Consider the following 22,694-nt stretch of genomic DNA (forward strand, 5'->3'; position numbering starts at 1 on the left):
TCAAAGTTACAGTTGAAATCAAAACATATGCAAAAGCAGTTGATAAATATGGGTGGACACACACAACGGACGGACGTTTTTGGAAATACTGGGAACCGATCTCCACGCGACCACACCCACGACCACGCCCACATTGACAAAGCCCATGATTATCACAGTTCCAGCTGCTACACCCGCGCCTCCCGCTAACTCTCTCCCCACGCCCGCCACGACCACGCCCACGACTCCTCTGCCCACGACCACTGCGCCCATGGCCACTGCACTCACGAGTGCCTCTCCCCATGACCACTGCACTCACTAGTGCCTCTCCCCATGACCACTGCAATCACTAGTGCCTCTCCCCATGACCACTGCACTCACGAGTGCCTCTCCCCACGACCACTGCACTCACGAGTGCCTCTCCCCATGACCACTGCACTCACGAGTGCCTCTCCCCGTGACCAGTGCACTCACGAGTGCCTCTCCCCATGACCACTGCACTCACGAGTGCCTCTCCCCATGACCACTGCACTCACGAGTGCCTCTCCCCACGACCAGTGCACTCACGAGTGCCTCTCCCCATGACCACTGCACTCACGAGTGCCTCTCCCCATGACCACTGCACTCACGAGTGCCTCTCCCCATGACCCCTGCACTCACGAGTGCCTCTCCCCATGACCATTGCATTCACTAATGCCTCTCCCCATGACCCCTGCACTCACGAGTGCCTCTCCCCACGACCATTGCATTCACTAGTGCCTCTCCCCATGACCACTGCAATCACTAGTGCCTCTCCCCATGGCCACTGCACTCACGAGTGCCTCTCCCCATGGCCACTGCACTCACAAGTGCCTCTCCCCATGACTAGTGCACTCATGAGTGCCTCTCCCCATGACCACTGCACTCACGAGTGCCTCTCCCCATGACCACTGCACTCATGAGTGCCTCTCCCCATGGCCACTGCACTCACGACCACCGACTCTATGACTCTCTCTTCCCCAGCACCACTTCCCCTCGGCAACCAGAGCCGTGGCGCCAGTGCCACACATCCGATAAGATTAACGTGAATGTCAGCTGTGATACATATCATTATCATGAGTTATTATACACAAATACTTGAGATGGAATCTTGTTTTGGCTGGCACCATAGTGCCAGGAGGTGCCAAGATCGGGGGGAGGGCAAGGGGCAGCGCCCTCCTGCAGCAGGCCCTCCGTTACTCACCTCCGTCATCAGTCGGTCGGCGCCCGTGCCTTCCTCGTCCTTGAAGATGATGTCTGAGTTATAGTTGGGGACGAGGTCTTGGAACCTAGGGTCGTCACGGGTGATGGCGCCCTCCGTGAGGCCCGAGGCGCCCAGGGTCTTCTCCGACACGTTGGGGACGTGTTGCTTGAACACGAGGGGCCTGAGCTTGCGTGGGGAACGCCTTCGGCCCCCACCCCGGCCTGGGCCACAACACTGCACAAATGACCCACTCAACACGGTCAGGATTACAAGACACGTGTACACCTGCTGCCAGCGCAGGTGCGGGGCCCGCGCCGCTCCCCACCAGGGGCACCGCGCGCGCGCACCCTGACCCATGACGGCGTGGCGCTCTGGCTCACTCACTGATCAGATCAGGTCAGGTCGCCCGGTGACCTGGTCCCACTCATGGCACACACACACACGCCCGCTCAGCAAAATACTGAAGACCACCGGAGCTCGAGCCTCGGGGCGGGACGCGAGGGGCGGAGCCTGTCCGGCGGGGGATGGGTCTGCCCCTCAGGCCAGCCTATCACCGGCCTAAGCGAAGAGTAGCCCCTCCCACGTGTGCCCTCACCGCCCTTAGCCACACCCGCGCCTGGCTGCACACCTCCACGCTCCTGACCACAACCTGTACCTCCTCTCACAGCTGCCCGCCCGCCCGACACTTCCCACACCCGCCCCGCTGACAACACCTGGCCTGCCACACTTGTCAGGCCACCACCCGCACTGCCAACATCTCCGGCATAGCTTCCAACACGCACCGCATCTTTCCCTCATCACATGTTCCGACAGTAAGCTGTGTGGAAATTCTCCTGCCACCACTCTGCTCTTCTACCACATTACCCAGCCACCATCTCACCACTTCTCCTGCTACCACACTGCCCTAACTCCACATTACCTTGCCATAAACGCACTACCATTGCCACCACCACATTGCCCTACCACACAACTCTACCAAGCTAACACCGTCACCACCACACTACCCTACCACAACACAGCTCAACAACCACCAGGCTACCTAACTACCACACTAACCTACCACCACACCACACTACAACCATCAGGTTACCCTACCACCACACTTATTTACAACTGCCCTACCCTGCCACCACCACATTGCTCTACCACCAACACACATACCCTAAATCCACTCTACCCTACAACCATACCATCTTACCACCACAATACCCTACCATCACACGATCCTGTCACCACACTACCTTACCACCACACTACCCTGCCACCACCAGACTCTCTTACCATCACACTGCCACCACCACACTACCCTGCCACCACCATATTACCACACCAAGCGACCATATCACCACACTATCACCAAGATACTATCCAAACACCACCACACTTCCCTACCACCACAACATTCCTCCACCATCCCGTTACCCTAACACCACACTACTCTGCCACCACCCCACTGCAGCACCAACCTTGCACCAAACTCTACCCTACCAGCACCACACGGCCCTACCAACACGTTCCCCTGCCACCACACTATCCTCCACCACCACACTGTACTACCAGCACACTGCCCTCCCACCACTACACTACCACCAAAACAGTACCCCCACACTATTCCTACCACCGCACTCCCCTGCCACCACACTACCCTACCGCCACCTTGCTACCACTCTACCCTGACACTACACTAACCTACCGCCACACTTACCTGCTCCCACAATATCTCACGACCACTTACCAGGTCACTACACTTCCTTGCCACTAGATAACCATGCCACTACACCTTCCCTGCCAATGCACTACCCTAACACCACACTACCCTACCACCACAGTACACTACCATCAAACTACCTTGTCATCACACCCTCCTGCCACTTCAGTACCCTTCCACCACACTGCCTGGCCACCACACAGCACTGTCACTATACAACTCCTGCCACCATACTATCCAAACCCCAACATTACCTTACCATCGCACTATTCTACCACTACCACCACCACACTACCCAATGACACTACCACTAAACTGTCCTGCCACCACACTACCCACCAACACTCTGCTCTGCCATCATATTGTACTGCCACCACACTATCTATCAACTCTGCTCTGCCACCATATTGCCTTACCACCACACAATTTTGCCGTCAGCGTTTACGCTGCCTTGCCACCACGCTTCCCTGCCACCACAGTATCACACCACCACACTACTCTACCACCACACTAACCGACCACCACTACCATACCAACACACTGACTATTCATTGCTACTCCACCTACCACCACTATACCAAAGCAAGCACCACCACTACATTATCCTGCTACCACACTACCACACCGCTCTCCTAAGCCACTGTGGTAGCCTGTTACCACAATAACCTTCCAACCTTCTCCTACCACCCTATTACTCTGCCACCACACTGCTCTTCCACCACATTACCAACACATCCGCCTCTCACCGTTCGACCCTGCCAGCACAACCAATTATGCACCTACAAAGCTAACAAACACCCTTACCCACATATTTCTCGCCACCACACATTTCTACCACAATACTGCCCCTTCCGTCATATATTACATTATCACAGTACCGTAGCACCACACTATACTATTTGTTCAATAACTTCCATCACACTAACCTGCCACCATAGTGCTCTGCCTCACTTTCCTGCCACCATACTACTATGCCAGGCACTATATTATCCTGCCATCACCATACAGGCAAGCCATCACCCTCACCTTACCATCACACTCCCATACCATACCACCATGCTACCACATGCACACCTATCACTCACCCTCCAACCACCATCACCGCCACACTACCTTCCTACCACATCAACTAGCCACGCACACCACATTCCCTCGCACTACCTTACCACCACACTAAACCTACCACCACACAACCACTAAAATTACAGTGACACGACATTATCCTACCACCACACTGGTCCTCCCCTCCCCACACTACTAAACCACCCTGATATAGTTGTGGCAGAAACCACACCAGCAACACATTGTCCGGCACTCTGACACCAACCATCCAATCACTATCTTTTTAGTCTCTACGCTAAGCCAGGGAGACGTTGCATTGCTCCAACAGTGAGCCAGAGAGATGTTTGACTTGTCTAAACGCTAAGCCAGAGAGATGTTGTATTGTCTAAACGCTAAGCCAGAGAGATGTTTGACTTGTCTAAACGCTAAGCCAGAGGGATGTTGTCTTGTCTAAACGCTAAGTCAGGGAGATGTTGACTCGTCTAAACGCTAAGTCTGAGAGATGTTGTCTTGTCTAAACGCTAAGCCAGAGAGATGCTGACTATTCTCAAAGCTTAAACAAAGAGATGTTACACTGCCTCTACGCGAAGCCAAGGAGATGTTGCACTATCTCTACGCGAAGCCAAGGAGATGATGCATTGTCTCTACCCGAAGCCAGTGAGATGTTGCATTGTCTCTACGCGAAGCCAAGGAGATGTTGCATTGTCTGTACGCGAATCCAAGGAAATGTTGCATTGTCTCTACGCGAAGCCAAGGAGATGTTGCATTGTCTCTACCCGAAGTCAAGGAGATGTTGCATTGTCTCTACACGAAGCCAAGATGTTGCAGTGTCTCTACGCGAAGCCAATGAACTGTTGCACTGTCTCTACCCGAAGCCAAGGAGATGTTGCATTGTCTCTACGCGAAGCCAAGAAGATGTTGCAGTGTCTCTACGCGAAGCCAAGGAGATGTTGCAGTGTCTCTACCCGAAGTCAAGGAGATGTTGCATTGTCTCTACCCGAAGCCAAAGAGATGTTGCATTGTCTCTACGCGAAGCCAAGATGTTGCAGTGTCTCTACGCGAAGCCAAGAAGATGTTGCAGTGTCTCTACCCGAAGCCAAGGAGATGTTGCACTGTCTCTACGCGAAGTCAAGATGATGTTGCAGTGTCTGTACGCTTTGCTGATAATACGTTGCATTGTCTCTTTGTAAATGAAGGGATGTTGAGCTACCTCTATGCAACATCAAGATATATCACAACATCCACGGTGCTCTCCAGCCAACTGCACGATCATATCAACAGCGCCGTTCAGAACACCTTCATGCCGACGCCACTTCAGTGTAGAACGCTGTCGTCCCATATGAACGCGATTGTCCCACCGTTACACTAGTTTCTGAACGCCATCGCCCTACCATTACACTAATTTAGAACGCTATCGTCCCACCACCACGCTCGATTTTGAGCACTATCGTCCCACCACAACACTTCTCTTTGAACGCTATAGTGTCATCTTCTCACGAGCTTTTGAACGCCATCAACCCACGACAACACTAGTTTTTAAACGCTATCGTCCCACCACAACACTAGATTTTGAACGTTATTGTCCTACCATTACACTAACTTAGAACGCTATCTTCCTACCATTAAACTAGACTTTGAACGCTATTGTTCCATCACACTAGCTTTTGAACGCCATCATCCAACCATCTCACTAGTTATGAACGCAATCGTCCCACCATCACACTAGTTTTGAACACTATCATCCTACCTATCTTGCTTTAGAACGCTATCTTGTCTGTCTGAGAACGTTATCTTGTCACCGTCACCACCACAACACTAGATTTTGAACGCTATTGTTCTACCATTACACTAGCTTAGAACGCTATCTTCCTACCATTACACTAGACTTTGAACGCTATTGTTCCGTCACACTAGCTTTTGAACGCCATCATCCAACCATCTCACTAGTTAAGAACGCAATCGTCCCACCATCACACTAGTTTTGAACACTATCATCCTACCTATCTTGCTTTAGAACGCTATCTTGTCTGTCTGAGAACGTTATCTCGTCACCATCACAATAGTTTGGAACGCTATCGCCCCACCACCACACTAGTTTAAGATGCTATCTTGCCACCGGCATTAAGCCGTTATCTTTCCGCCACTGCGCTAATCAAGAACGCTTTCCTTCTGGCACATACATGTACAAGTTATCTTCCCTATCTTCCTTATCTTAGTCAAGGAGGAGGGAGACTAGCACCTTTATCCTGACGGTTATCAGTAAATACAGAAAAAAAACGGAATTCTTTTTTTTCTTTTTAACAGGAAGCACATTATGGGGCAGTAGATCCCCTGGTACCTGTTTACTCTTGTATCTATGTATCTGAGGTGGAGGCTGCGGAGCTTGGAGTGGAGAGGGTGTAGTAATGGGAACGTGCATGGGAGCACTTGGGAAGGACAGACAACAGAAGTGATGGTCCATGACAAGGATACTGCACCTGTAGTCTTCATCTGGTGCCTGTTTACTTTTGTATCTATGTATCTGAGGTGGAAGCTGCGGAGCTTGGAGTGGAGAGGGTGTAGTAATGGGAACGTGCATGGGAGCACTTGGGAAGGACAGACAACAGAAGTGATGGTCCATGACAAGGATACTGCACCTGTAGTCTTCATCTGGTACCTGTTTACTCTTGTATCTATGTATCTGAGGTGGAGGCTGCGGAGCTTGGAGTGGAAAGGGTGTAGTAATGGGAACGTGCATAAGAGTACTTGGGAAGGATAGACAACAGAAGTGATGGTTCATGACAAGGCTGCTACTACACCTGTAGTCTTCATCTAGTATAGTGATAGAAACAGGATAGTAATCCAGATGACACCTCCCCCACCCACCTCTCCCTCCGGCTCAAAAGCCGTCAAGAAAACAAATGGGAAGATCACTCCGTAGTATGAAGAAAAAATACTTAAATGGACATTTTACGGGAAAGTCTGATAAGATAGACTTGCCTACTCCAAATAGAAAGACCTCATTGTGGCCCAAGTTTGAAAACGAAAAACAAATCTACTTTTATTATATGTTCGCTGAGACAGCAGAGCAACTGAATGCACTAACCGAGGCCGTCTTATCAACGCTACATATATAAATATATATATATATATATATATATATATATATATATAATAACCCAAGCTAGGTACTCAGTTCATCGATTAACCCTTTACGGAAGGATGAACTGCTGGGTTGACCGTGGACCGACTCCTAGAACAAGGATTCGAACCTATGCACTCGACCCCGGGCGGTCCAAAAACGCTGACCGATACACAATGGACGTCAGTGAATCAAGCCATTGATTCTTCCGAAAGAAAGACTACCTACTGATAGCATATACCACTGCAGTATTTGTCTTGGCTTTAATTTGAAAGTAGTAACAGCCTTTTACTACAAGCCCATCAATCTTGTACGACTCTATAGCTTTTGCCCACATTGCAATTATGTTCTGTTTTTTTCACCTGTTTTCATGCCTGTATTTCTGACAGATAAATCTCTAACACATGTGTGCAATTGTTGTATATTATGTCTCTAGAAACCACTCACTGTTTTTGAAACCTTATAATTGATCCTCAGAGCCTACACTCTTTGGAGAGATTAATTCTAGGTCTCTCAGTCTTTCTTAAGAAGAATGACTAAATTAGTTTTATTGCTCTTCTCTGAACTGTCTCGCGTTTTTCTTCAACTGTGATCAAGCATGGTGACCAGAATTCAACAGCGTGGTGAAGATGAGTTCCGACAAGATTAGCATATAGAGTAGGTATCATACCACTGGTTTTATAGTTTATATATAAAAAACTATTATACTTAAGTCTCTTGTGGCCCTTACTATATGCATCTAAGTACTGTCTATATCTGCATTCATTTTTTGGTTGTTTCTGATAATCAATCCAATCTTTTTTTCCTTTTTTCTAATGATAGATTAATGAGTATTTTACGGTGTATCTATGACTAATATCTTCAGTCCACCGTGGTTCATTGTTTTGCATTAATCTTCGCTGAAACCCATTTGCCATATTTCAGAACACTCCGTCATTTCAGCAGTCTTCCTTTAGCTGGGCTGCATTTCTGAGTTTCATGTCATTGGCATTTTCATCTCTTTTAATAAGGTTCGTGAGTCCTGTCCTCGGTTTGTAAGTAAATAATGAACAGTATCTGTCCAGTGGATTAGTTTTGGTTGGTCTTGTTTGAATTTGTTCAAGTTTTTCTTCGTCTCTGATCAGGTTCTGGTGAAGGACTCAATGGTATATTCCCAGTGAGGTCTGACCAAGGCTTTATAAAGGTGAGAATTATATCTTTTATCATGCAGTGTACATTTCTAGCTATCCTGTTGGCTTCGTTGTATGTAGCCAGGCGTTGTTTATCTGCTTCGGCTTCTAATACAGGTTTACGAACCATTTTGTATTTGTGATTTATCTCTCTGGCACTGAAGTGCGTTACTTTGCATATGTTTAAGTTGAAAGCCATTTTGCCATGTCTCTGACCACTCCATCAGTTTGTTTAAACCACACTGAATCCTCAGGCAGTCTTCCTATGACTGGGTCATATTTCCTGATTTAATGTTCGTCGGCAAATTTCGAAATTCGACCAGTGTGTCCCTGTCTCTTGGTCGCTGATGTAGAGGAAAACATGGGTCCTAAGGCTGAGCCTTGTGGAACCCCACTTCTTACTTTCCCCTTTAATGTTATTCTCTGAGTTTTTTTCTCTGAGAGCGAGCCCACTGTCTACACACAGAGTCGATTTCTTATGCCCATGTAGGTGTAGGAATAATGGTGTAGGTGTAGGAATAAGGGTGTGGGTGTTGGTGCAGAACAAGGGTATGTGGGTATAGGTGTAGGAATAAGGGTGTGGGTGTAGGTGTGGAAATAAGGGTATTCGTGTAGGTGAAGGAAAGTGTGCTCATCTAGGTGTCGAAATAAGGTTGTAGGTATGGGAACAAAGGTGTGGTTGTATAAAAGTGGTGGGGATGAGAGAGCGGATGTTAAGGTAAGGCTATGAGAGTGTAAGTGAGGATTCTAGCGCAGGTGTGTGAGAATACTGGCGGAAAGTGTACCTGTAGTGATACATGGGTAAGAGCGCACAGAAGGTCTGAGGGTGTGAGGATGAGAATGTGAATATTGCGACGTAGAACAAGATGACGTAAGATCTAATTCAGAATATGTATATATACAAGCAAGCTTAGGTATTTCCGTGCTTGCGCAAACACTTGTTCGCGCACACACACACACACACACACACACGCACATAACCAATCCCTGGCGTTTATCCTTTCTTTGGGTTTGGTCGATAAATGGGTACCTGGTTTAGGCAGGGTTGTGCCAGTGTGTATACACAGACAGGAGTAAAGACATAGTGTATATACACAAAGCTAAAAGACGGGGAAACGCGAGTGTAAAACTCCCTCACCGCAACACACAAATATTAATCATACAAAACCACGACCACAAACCAAACAAAAATTCGGGCAGTGCCCTTCATCACTGAGCCACTGAGACTGTTACCTACTTAGAAGATCTTCAGTAGCACCGGAAGCCGTGCTGGAGGTCGCCTCCAACACATTAACCCTAGCTCGCCAACTCCTCCTCCTCCTCCTCCTCCTCTCCCTCACAGAAGTGTTGGCGGCGAATACATTAGGATGATGCCCGCTGCATCCAGCTAACTTTCCCCCAAGCAACAGTATCACGCCGAGTTATCTAGCTTACAGTGATGCGTCTGCCGCCGCGAGATGACGTGCGGTGCGGGAGACCTCAGCTGTCGGTCCCCCTCCGCAAGTTTTGGCTCAGAACTTTCTCATGATTTTCAGGATAAGAGATTGTTCTGATGTGGCCTCTGTGAGCCTGGGTGTATATGTCAGCTTCTCTTGCTATGGAGGAATGCAAGCTCGTAAAGAAAATTCCTTTCGCACGCCATTCTCGTCAGGAACTTTACAAAATTGTTATGTTTCTCTTTTTATCCGAAATTAGCATATGGCTTTTTAGGAATACATTTGTTGTTGATTATTGTGTTGACCACAGAGCATGCCAAAGGTACTTCCTTTCTTCCCTATACATCGCACAGACCCTTTCAGCACCTTACCAAATCCCTCTTACCCTTCGAACCTGATAATTTACCTTCCTTCTTATTTACTCGTTTCATTCCCAACCTGCTCAAAAGCCACGTCTGTACATAGTTTACGGGATAAAATGGCTGTTATAACTGCGACATATGCAGCAACGACTGTGACTCGTCAAGCGAGCCAAACAGAACACAAAAACTCTTCTCTCCTCTAGTGATGTTCTCCAGTCACCGTACCTGCTGGTATTACAGGCCCTTGTCTCTAAACGACTCCACTTTATCCTGTGTTGCACTCAATGATTCTTTTTCCCCTACAAATGGCCCTAAGTTGCTTGAATTTTGATTACTGTCCTCGCCATCGCCTCACCACCATCCATTCCATGAAATCCTTCGCTGACCTCCCTGGACTCCATCTCTATTCTACCAGGGCCCATTACACCAGTCCATCCTCCACGCCTGTCTCCCTCCCTCCAACAGTCACCTGCAAAGCGCAGTCCTTCCCCTACCTTCGGGCCGACGGCAGACTGTCTCACAACATTAGCATATAAGCGGCTTATTAATCGTGTTGTAGGACATTACTGCACACAAAATTGTTTGGCCGCGCGTCCACCCCGCTGAGGCGGGTTGTCCCGCCACCTGATGTTTATCTTATACCCGCGCCTGCTCCCACGACCCTACTCTTGGCCTCTGTCTAACTAATTACGGTTATTCAACATTTCTGTGTTGTATATCAGTTTTGTGGAAGGACTCTACCCTGCGAGGCGACCCCCTAACATGTAAACAAAGCAGCTTGTGTTGATATGGTTTGCAGAGAACTGGGAACTCGGTGTCTAGTTTGACCCTTTGCAAAGAATGTGCAATTATTTGGTCTAGTGTTGGCAACAGCTTGCCCTTTCCATAGATATCTTGTTACATATAGACAGATGTCTATATCACACCATTACAGTGAGAGATGGCTGTAGGAGTCACTGGTATGCTTTGTTTCATCTCCGGGTCCATTGCAAAATAAGTTACGAAATCTCATTCCACTGTCATGTAAGTGTTACACTGTCAGAGCTGTGACAATGATGTTCAGAAAATACTTCCCTAATTCCGAGATAGAGAGAACAATGCTGTTATTTTCAAAGGAAAATAGAAACGTATGAAACACTGGTATTCTTGTTCTTATCTTGAAATGCACAAGAGGTTGGCCTTTTGCTGTCATATACTGAATGATGTAGGGCTTTTTTCTGTCGTATACTGCATGAGATAGGCCTTCTGCTATCGTATACTGCATGATGTAGGCATTTTGCTGTCACATACTCCGTAAGGTAGGCACTTTGCGGTGAAATATTCTATGAGGTAGATCTTTTGCTGTCACATACTCCATGAGGTTGGCTTTCTGCTGTCATATACTCTTCTCACCTCCCCTGGCCATGTGGTCATGCAAGCCTCAGCCATAACATTTGTCATGGTCCATCGTCCGTGGACAGTCCATTAGCTTCTCACATTCTAGCCTCTTCCGTAACTGCTGGCCCAGTGTGAATCAAACTTGCCAAGAACAGTCCTTTGGTGGCTTCTTTTCAATACTGTCTCCGGTGACCTTGGCGTTTTATGCTGTCGTCTATTGTTTCTTTCATATATCTATATTTCTCCCCTGACACTGGAGGACCAAGGTAAGCCAAACTTGGCCCAAGGAGACCGAACTGCAGATGGAAGGATAGAGGGGCTAAGATTTTGGCTGCTGGAGGACTGAATATGCAATAGGGTGAAAGGTGTGCACGGGATACAGTGAATTGGAGCGATGTGCCATACAGGGGGCGATGTGCTGTCATTCTACTGAACCAGGGTATATAAAGTTGCCAGGGAAACAACAGAAAGGCTTGTGGAGCCTGGTTGTGGAAAAGAGGTTGTGGTTTTAGGGTGTTACATATGACATCTGAAGAAAGATGTGAGCCAATGAGGCCTTCTCTTTGTCTATTCCTGGCGCTACCTCATTAATAACGGAAAACGGAGAACGAGTATGATATATATAGACAGACAAATGCATATACACCACGGGTCAGAGTCGAACACTAAGCAGGGCACCTGGCTACCTCGACCACACGGGGGATTTAAAGACACACACACACCAGAATTCTGGTCTTTTTACTTGTGGCCCAACTTGATCTTGGTGGGGGTAGCATGAACTTCAATTTGTCGAGACTCCGATGGTGTGACAAATATAGCGATAGACGGATATGCCCAGGATTCGAATTCGACCCGTGATATATAGGGGAGAAAGAATACTTCCCACGTATTCCCTGCGTGTCGTAGAAGGCGACTAAAAGGGAAGGGAGCGGGGGGCTGGAAATCCTCCCCTCTCGTTTTTTTTTTCAATTTTCCAAAAGAAGGAACAGAGAAGGGGGCCAGGTGAGGATATTCCCTCAAAGGCCCAGTCCTCTGTTCTTGACGCTACCTTGCTAACGTGGGAAATGGCGAATAGTTTGAAAGATATATATATATATGCAAATATTAACAACGATGCTTGTGTATGTCTATGTCTGTCTATCTGTGAGAAGCGTTAACCTTTGACGTTACCTGTAGCGGCGTGGACAAGGGTCAGCGGTATCGAGGGTGTTGTGATTGGGATGTAGTGATGATGTCCAAGGCAGTGGAGATGAGGGTGTAGTGAAGATAAGAGGTGTAGCGAAGGAAAATTATATAACAAGACTGTGGGCGTAGGGAAGATGAGAGCGCAGCAAAGAGAGAGCGTAGTGAAGATGAAGCGCCAGTGATGAAGGCTTTTGGAATAACCCCCCCCCCCCCCAAAAAAAAAAAATAACCCATGCCGGTTCAAGGTCGGCCAGCGGCCGACCGGATAAGCTAAAGCATTAACATGTTTTTATATGAATTTTTTTTGAAATACATATAAACTTTACATTCATTAAGTTCATATTCATTTTATGTGGCAGTGAATGCCGGTCTTAAACTGTCAAAAGTACATATTCTGTCAAAATGGAAATACATATTCCAGAGAGATCCTATCCTAAAAGCGTTTTGCATTCTGGAAGTGAATTCGTGTATTCAATTCTCTTACATTTCTCGAGTTCGTCACCTTGGCTAAATGGACACTTACATATGTGTTTGCCAATCATGCTCATCCACTTATGCTCTTCTCCATTACCCCCCAGCCTCAACTGTGTGCTCATCCAACCCTTTTAAAAGCTTAAACACTTACAAACTATTCATGGTATCTTGAAGTTTACTTATCGTGCCGGTTCGAGCCAAGGTTGAGTTTACCATTAAACTTGCCATTTACAAGTCAAATCCTCCCACGAGGTATTTTGACGAGGAAGGGAGGAAACGTGTGTGTGTGTGTGTGTGTGTGTGTGTGTGTGTGTGTGTGGGTTTGTGTGTGTGTGTATGTGTTTGTGGAGCTACCCTCCTGAGGTACTGCAGCTCTGCTCTGAGACGAAAGGGGAACTGTCGGTTCGATTTGGTACTGTACATGATGATGAGATGACGTGGGCGCGTCATGAGAGAGAGAGAGAGAGAGAGAGAGAGAGAGAGAGAGAGAGAGAGAGAGAGAGAGAGAGAGAGAGAGAGAGCTGAGGAGAAATTGATGACTGCCTCACAGCACGCTGTGGCAAGCTAGGAGTCGAACGTATAATGACAGAAATCATGTCACAGGGAATATTTTGAGATGAACGAAAGAGTTTATGGAACAAGTTTTCAGAAACTGAAGTGATTTTCGTAACTTTACAAGTGCAAGTCATGTGATACTGAGACTAGAGACATCTGATATTTGCAGCTGCAATGTTGGGGAGAGAGAGAGAGAGAGAGAGAGAGAGAGAGAGAGAGAGAGAGAGAGAGAGAGAGAGAGAGAGAGAGAGAGAGAGAGATTAGGGGCCATCCACAGAGCTGAAATGAGTCACTGAAGTTTGCAGAGAGAAATCAGGCTTAATACGAGAGGAGGGGGTAGACGCACTCGAAATAACAGTGTGGCGTGGGGGTCAATCACAGACATTTTGGCTGGTAATGGATGCCAGGCAGTAGCAGCGAAAAGGAAGATAAGCGATAGCCAAATATGGGACTGAAATTCCGTAGCAACATGACATACTGAGACTAGTGACTACAATACTTATGAACAGATTAGAAACAATATGACTGATCTAGAGTCGTCTCGTTCAGTACAGAGAGAAAATATAAACATTTAGGAAAGGTACAAGTTAAATTGAAACCACTGAGTCGTACAAAAAGGATTTCGACCTCCCAAATTTAGTGGTCATAATGCAGGGAACGAAAACAAAATAGAATCGACTTGAATATTAGTAGCCGCATAACAGACACACCAGAAATGACCTATATTGAACGACTGACATTCATTTCTTTACGTATTTTCTTAAGTCTGATGGATTAACTTTAAGAACTACTCTTCCATTTGTTTATCATACCACTATCGTTCTTATAATAATCATTTACATTCGACTGAAAAGCGATCCGCATAAACGTTTTCGTAAATCCCCTCAAAACATCACATTTCCTAATGTGATTTACCAGCTACTTAACAATGGCGTTCCTGCCCTCAAAGACCCTTGTTAGGGCTCTCAGAGAACCTGGACCACTCTCAGTACCGCTACATTACAGGCAATACCCCTTAACGACTGCGTCTACAACTATCTGGAACTGTTAAGCACCTTCGCTACAACTTTCCCAAACCCATTAACTGCTCCACCTGAACAACTGGTGCCCATTAATTGTCTCCAGGTCCACTGTTAACGACCGTTAACGACACACGCGCAGCCTGTCCACCGTCCGTAATGAACTGAACTACAACTCTTGAGGAGAATCAATTATGCTCATTTTTCTACCTTGCCTGCACGAGGCTCCCGTACACTGACTCCCCTTGTAAAGCCCTCCAGTCATTCACCTAATCACAGGCTCACCTGGATTGATTTCGGCATCTCTACCTGATCTGACAGCCTCCTGAACAACCCTTTCCAAAGATACGTTCATAACAAGCTCAGGGAAAAAGGAGGAAATGTGTAACGTTTTGTAAGCAGCGAGTGAGCTTGAGATACGACGGGGGGATTCGATGATTCGTTGTCTCAGTGAAACGGAGACTCGTTGCTCGCAGACGGTGTCGAAAAACACGCTCGGGTTGTCCTTTAAGCTGAGGCCACAGGAGGGCTATCATAGTACAGGCAAGTAGCCCCCTTCCACCTCACTGCATGAGGAGATCTTGGCCGTGTCTTCGTGTGACCGTAATAGTCCTCATCTCTACGAACCGGATCACTCCACCATCGTAAACGTCCCTCACACAAGACCAGCAAAAAAAACGACTCGTGAGTTCGTGAATCTCCGAATCATCCTCCTAAACCTCCAAATGTTTAGAGGGTTTGACGACCTTGCGAGAATCTCTTGTATCCCTCATAACCTGTTCAAGGAACTGTGGCTACCGGAGGCGTGTGCTACCTTCGACAAGGGAGAGAGAGAGACTCGCTGCTTCGAAGCACTGTATCATCGGACGCACGAACAGGCAAATGAACCAGACTCACTTCAGTACCTCTCTTGACGTAGCTCAAGGCTCAGCAGCTCCACGTTCAGTGCTGTAGGCGTCAGTAGGATAGTGTGGGGAGCACATCTGGAGCTTGTGGTCAAAGGCATGAGAAGGATAACTCACAGGCGCAGTTAGCGACCCCTTGAATCTGTAGTCCTGTCGGATATCAAGTGCCATGGCCACCCCACCAGAGGGGAGGGTTCTTGGATGTGCATGTGTTACTGGATTGTTAAATGGCGACTGCTATCACCGAGCGGGGTTACTCTCTGTGAGCGATTATCATATGATAGGTAATCGGCGATGGTTAACAAGTTCATGTAGTGAATAGCTGGTAGTTCGCCGTGGATAATGATGGTCTTTAACAAGAAAGGGGTCTGTGACGCTGTAGTGGGGTAGATCAATTCTGGCTAATAATATTTCCTGGTGTTAAGTCAGACGGCACATATCAACTAACCTCTTATTAAGTTAGAGGCTGATTTGTACTAGGTGTCTGTTCCTAAGGAAGGCATATATATATATATATATATATATATATATATATATATATATATATATATATATATATATATATATATATATATATATATTTTTTTTTTTTTTTTTCATACTATTGGCTATTTCCCGCGATAGCGAGGTAGCGTTAAGAACAGAGGACTGGGCCTTTGAGGGAATATCCTCACCTGGACCTCTTCTCTGTTCCTTCTTTTGGAAAATTAAAAAAAAAAAAAAAAACGAGAGGGGAGGATTTCCAGCCCCCCGCTCCCTTCCCTTTTAGTCGCCTTCTACGACACGCAGGGAATACGTGGGAAGTATTCTTTCTCCCCTATCCCCAGGGAATATATATATATATATATATATTATATATATTCTTTTCTTTCTTTCTTTCAAACTATTCGCCATTTCCCGCATTAGCAAGGTAGCGTTAAGAACAGAGAACTGGGCCTCTGAGGGAATATCCTCACCTGGCCCCCTTCTCTGTTCCTTCTTTTGGAAAATGTAGTATGGAGGTGTGTATGGGAGGCATTTTTCACATACTGATTACCAGTTTGTCCATATTTTCTTACATATACAGAATATAGAACATTTTCTTTATACACATAGGTACCTAACGATCGTTATATGTGACCGTACAATTTTGGAAGTCGTTCAAACGACGTGTGTGATGCTGTCTGGTATAGGTCCACTCTGTGTTGGATACAGGGGGAAAGTGTGATGCTGTCTGGTATAGGTCCACTCTGTGTTGGATACAGGGGGAAAGTGTGATGCTGACTGGTATAGGTCCACTCTGTGTTGGATACAGGGGGAAGTGAGACCTCAAATGGGGCTGGGAAATGATACTCATCCCTCTCTCAGCTGATCTGTGGGTGGCAAATGCTGTGCAGCGTCTGTGGAAACGTCTTGAAAATCCGCCTCTGCCTTGACTCCAAGAACGGATATGCTCTTCCCTTTTTTCCCGACGAAATCTCATTCCAGAACGATTGTCCTTCCGTTTTTTGTTTCTTTTTGTGATACTAATACAAAATCAAATGTTTTCAAGCGAAAACCAAAATCTAAAACGTAAGAATAAGAATGTATGTCGTCATGAGATGACCTATATTTCACGTCTCTCATTTCGCTATAAATCAAACACTTTGGCTGGAAAGTCTAAGTGGTCCCAATTAAGTAAACTATGTATTTCGCAGATTCCCAGAACCAATGTTATACTTGCCTTGAGATACGACAGAGAATTTCCAGGAGAAATCTCTTTTCTCTGTGGTTATTCATCGGTTGCAATGTATGTAAGATTATGCATTCTGTTTACAAACGTAAGACATCCTGTAGGATGTTCATTTTGAATCGGAGTATTTCTGTTCTCCGGGTAATGTCTAATGACATACCCGTTAATATTCTTCTTTAGGTATGGGAATTTTGGTTGGACAAAGCATTTCAGAGAGCTATCAACCGCTCTGAACCATCCACTCCGCTAACCACTGTCCGCTATTAACCATCCACTCCGCTAACCACTGTCCGCTCTTAACCATCCTCTCCGCTAACCACTGTCCGCTGTTAAACACCCTCTCCGCTAACCACTGTCCGCTGTTAACTACCCTCTCCGCTAACCACTATCTGCTGTTAACTACCCTCTCCGCTAACCACTGTCCGCTGTTAACCGTCCTCTCCGATAACCATTACCCATCATCATCCACCCCTAACCACTATCCTCTATCAACCATCTTCCATTAACCACTACCCCTCTTATTCGCCCTCTCCACTAACCACTACCCTCTATCAACCACCCTTTCCACTAACCACTACCCTCTATCAACCACCCTTTCCACTAACCACTACCCTCTATCAACCACCCTTTCCACTAACCACTACCCTCTATCAACCACCCTTTCCACTAACCACTACCCTCTATCAACCACCCTTTCCACTAACCACTACCCTCTATCAACCACCCTTTCCACTAACCACTACCCGTGTTATCGACCCTCTACACTAAGCAACCACCATCAACCAGCCATAACCTACCACCCAGCCTCATGCACTCCCCCCCTAACAACAACAATCCCCCCCAACAACCCCCCCCCCGTCAACCCCTCAGGACCATAAGAGAGTAGTGGACAATCAGCGTCTCCACTCCATCTCAACCATCCACTATCAGCTACCCATCTCCCACCCACGCCTCACCCCGGATCACTCCACAAGACGGGGCTGAGCTGGACACTCGGACCCTGACCTCGACCTCTGCACCCTGCTAACTGTGGAACCTGTGACTTAACACGCTCATGCCTATAGGACCCGTCGCCCAACGCGGCCCCCACACTCCTCCTAAGCGACGCCGATACTGATCAAGCAGCTGAAGAAGCCAAGCGCCACAAGAGGCTTTATTAAGTGGACATAAAACTCCACTGATGGTGAGACTGGGGCATTCGTCTCTCTGATGATGGCAGGACCAAGCTGGTCCCTTCCCGGCAACAATACCCTCGCCGACGCCCACACACACACACACACACACACACACACACACACACACCCGTAACCACAGGTTCTCCAACAGGTCAAGATGAATGCCAGGGGGTCCTCGTACGGTCGTCAGAGGCCCCGTGTGGTGAAGGGAAGTGTACGCTCGAAGTCAGGCGATGGTGTTGTGATCAACAGAAGCACTTTACTCTTCTTCTTCTTCTTCTTCTTCTTCTTCTTCTTCTTCTCCTCCTCCTCCTCCTCCTCCTCCTCCTCCTCCTCCTCCTACTCTTCCTCCTCCTCCTCCTCTTCTTCTTCTTCTTCTTCTTCTTCTTCTTCTTCTTCTTCTCCTTCCTCTCCTCCTCCTCCCTCCTCCTCTCTTCCTCTTCTTCCTCTTCTTCTTCTTCTTCTATCTCCTTATCTTTCTTCCAGTTCTTGCAGCAAGGACACAGTTGATGGGGGACTGCTGTGGTGAATAGTGTCCAACTTCCTCTAAGGCTTGAGGATCATTCAAATGATCATTTCTGGCATTAGCTTCCACAACCACATCAAGCACGGCCAGCGTTCCACATCTGTAACACGAGTCTTCTATCCCTTCACCATCTGTGAATACTGAAAACATATCCAGCAGTGTGGTCGGACCAAATCTTGTGATGCAGTAGCCTTACATCATTGGGGGAAGAAATATTCTTTACAGATATTTGTTTCTAGGATATTCATTGTGTCAACATTTGACCATCATCAGCAAACTCGGCAAAAGTTTCCTAATCTATCTCAACCACTTTCTTTTTCCTCTAAATTTCCAGTTCGTGACTGTTCTTCCACATCCCACCTCATGACTATCTTATGGTCTTCAGTTACACGACCTCTTTATCCATTACAAAGATCGGAATGTGTCTTCAAGTTCTTCTTTGTGGTATCCGGTCTTCGTAACGCTTCGGCATGTAATTTTCAGTCACAGATGAAAATTCAAAGCATCTAACCACACACACTCTGTTCCTCGTCCGCTTTACATACTACAGTAACCGTCTTAACGCAATCCTTCCGCTCTCTAATCTTTTCCTGACCGTCTCACCTCATACAGAATTTCCTCGTTGGAGACCATTTGTCTCTCCTCCACCAAGGCGTCCCTCCGCCTCCGCCTCACGTCCCTCTGTCCGCAACCGTGCCAGTGTGGGTCTTCCCGTTTGTGTGGTTGTCAGACCTCGCATCCTTCACTTCACCTTCCATTATAGGTGTAAAGGTGAACCCCACAGACCTGTCCCAGGTCCTTCCCACTTTCTTTAGGATGCTGGAACCACAAGGTAATGGGTTCCTCCAGGACCCCACACTCTCTCCCGTGAGCTTACAGTGTTTATGTGGACGATGACTTTCGCTACGTGAAATGAGGCGAGTGCTAACGGCAGAGGTGTGGGAGAGGTGAGTGCTACGGGCAGAGGTGTGGATGAGGGTGCTAAGGCTGGCAGTACGTTTGTTGTGTTGCCGTCCAAACGTGCCCCCAGTGTGCTGTGTGCATCATCATCATAGGATATACGAATGAATTTGGAATATTCACATATGGTTCTATTTCTGATTCGAAGCGGAAAACACAACTCATCGGCTTTTTTCGGAGTTTACGTTAATCTAAATATCCATTTGATCATATAAAGATAGAAAAAAAGTTAGGCTTAAATGCAAGCATAATTGATTATTGTCCATTCTATAGTCTTGGGTTAAAGTCAAAATGAAAGGTTGATCTCGAAGACTGGCGATGGGAACCTCCTCCCAAACGTGATCTTTTCCCCCAGCTACAAACGAGAGTCCCACTGATACAAGTGACACAGTGAATGTGAGTCAATTCTTGGTATTTCTAATGTTAGTTAGTAACAAAAAAGAAAACGGCCAAATTTTAGATAAAGAGTTTAATGATCTCATTCCTCTTGACTGGATAAGCTGGGATGAAATCGTTAAAGAAAACGACGTGGACGTACATTGGAAAAGGTTGAAGAAGACATTTAAAGCAAAATGAGGTGATTTTGTGAAATAAAATGCTTGGAAAGACCAAACGTCATTTGGTATGACACTGGGTTACAGAATCAGAGGAAATTTCAAGAAGTATTATTTCGGTCAGGTCATGATCTCTATCATACCAGTCTTCCGCATCCAACACTCGCGGCTCCTCACCATCGTCAGCCATGAGCCGGTTGACAGCTTGCTGGGCACTGTAATGGAGATAGTTCAAAACGCATTTGCACTAGAAGGGCCGGGAAGTTTGAGCACATCTGCAGGACAATAGACCAAGGACAACAACTCCTGGAGCTAGTGAACCTGTCATCTATTGGACAACAAAACACCCTTCGTTGTTAAGTGTCCAGCCCTATCCTCCAGAGGGTCACGAATACCAAGAGGAGCTCTCGAAGCTCCTCTCCTAGACTCCAGTCAGGTAGTCTGCTGGAAAGTGTGTTGAGGTCTTCACATAATGGTAACTGCTCAGACTGGATGCTCCCTCCTCTAACGCGGGACATCGGGTACCTCAGCTCACTCACTAGATCCACTCTGGTGTAGCTGCAACGGAAGCGGAAACTTAGTTCTTGGATGACGTTGACTTCATCTTTTGGAAGCTGCCGGTTATCAACGAAGGATTAAATTTGTCAATGAGGAATTAAACTGCTTTTTCTGGACTTATTGTAAAGAGTTTTCAGGGCTTTATGCTCCTCCTACCCAGCCATAGTACATTACCTCCAATCTATAGAGAACTTTGCAACGAAGCAGTGCACACACCAGCCCCCAGCTCTGAAACCAATTTTGTGACGCAACTCTGACGCGAGTTTTGGTGCCCCATCTGAGTGAAGATTCTGCTATGGATCTTCATGCCCGGACCAAGATATATGATGAAGACATCTGTAACATCTGCACCGTATACTCGAGCTGGACATCATCCTACAGTACGGTTCACAAGCAGCCGTAGAGGCGAATCAACTGTTCTCGTTTTGTCCAGAGAACTTCAAACCGTTGGCTGGGTGGGTAAGAACCAGTGTTCACACGTTTATGTGACCAACTTGTTTCTTGTAATCCTCCCAGCTCTCTGCACTGAACCTTTGCCGGCGTTTCAATTTTCCTCTCTGCACATGTCAACAATAGCATCTTGTTTCTGATTTTGTCGCCAGGTCTTATTAGCCGAAAGGTATGCCTTTCATTCGAACCAAGACTTACATACCCCAAAGACTTGACTGGAATGGTCTTTTCTATTCATCAAATACTACATCAATCTTCTTACTTCCTCGGCCAGGATGGAGCATCTATGCAAAAATTATAGCCAGACTTTATCCTGGATACGATTTTTCTTCGTGAGGTTTCTGAAGGAGAGTCTCAAGGCATCGACAAGTAAGTCCCATGGCATTGGAAAGAGAGACTCATGGCATCAAGGATAAGGGACGTCCTCGTCAGAGTGACACTCTGCTCTTCAGATGCTTCCACAGAATGGCTATATTCGTTTCTATTAGTTGCTCCATTAGCATTCACCAGCGCTCAAAGTAGAGGGCTCATAGGATGACGAACGTCTCTGTTCTTATCACTGAGACCCGTGTTTCTAAACACTCTATGCTCAGCCTTCAAGATGTAATCTTTTGTCCGTCTCTTTACCGATGTCTGATTCATCGTGTAAAAAGCTTTCAGCTTGAAATTATTTAAGCTACTGTGAGCCCATCTCCCTTATGCAGCCTCCGTTCCTCCAGATTTCTGATAAGCTTTTTCTCCCGTTTGTCCTGCTGTCAGTGGGTCAGAGCAAACCTCAGATAGCGATACCACACAAGTGAAAATGTTCACAAATGTACGAAAGATTTTCGTCATGTGGACTTGCCGTGTTGTTCCCGACGTATCAGCTAAAGAGCCAACGTCATAATTCTCTCCCTTGATGCAGGGCTTCCCATGGTCTAGATGACTGAGATCCTCACACCAGACAAAGATCTGCTCAAGCAGATGATTCAGTGGTGCTGCTCGAGGTTCGAATGTCAGATAATACCTGGTTTGAGGCTGAAGGCACGTGTTGCTCCAACAACTAGTGTGCTTTAACTCACTCTTTCTTAATTGGACTGGTCCACAGCAATATCACTGACTGGTTCTGTGTTCCGGTTTCCTTCGAAAATAGTCATGTAACTCTGGACAAGTCTCCTCAAGCTTTGTTATCTAGGGAAAGTAAAAA

The 22,694-nt window shown here is 46.8% G+C and overlaps 1 protein-coding gene across 2 annotated transcripts in view; it reads right to left on the reverse strand.

Moving 5' to 3' along the window:
- The window catches only part of LOC139748146 (sonic hedgehog protein-like), a 318,619-nt gene that overhangs the window by 181,470 nt on the left and 114,455 nt on the right, over positions 1-22,694 (reverse strand). The window contains exon 1 of one of the 2 annotated variants that reach the window (XM_071660834.1): positions 1,202-1,676. The exons of the other annotated variant lie outside the window; for it this stretch is intronic. Coding sequence (XP_071516935.1) covers positions 1,202-1,558 — 357 coding nt within the window. The 5' untranslated portion in view covers positions 1,559-1,676. Of the gene's footprint in view, positions 1-1,201; positions 1,677-22,694 lie in introns of those variants that run through there. 2 annotated transcript variants of the gene reach the window in all.

Source organism: Panulirus ornatus, chromosome 72, assembly GCF_036320965.1.
Source record: "Panulirus ornatus isolate Po-2019 chromosome 72, ASM3632096v1, whole genome shotgun sequence".
In the NCBI taxonomy this organism is placed as follows: Eukaryota; Metazoa; Arthropoda; class Malacostraca; order Decapoda; family Palinuridae; genus Panulirus; species Panulirus ornatus.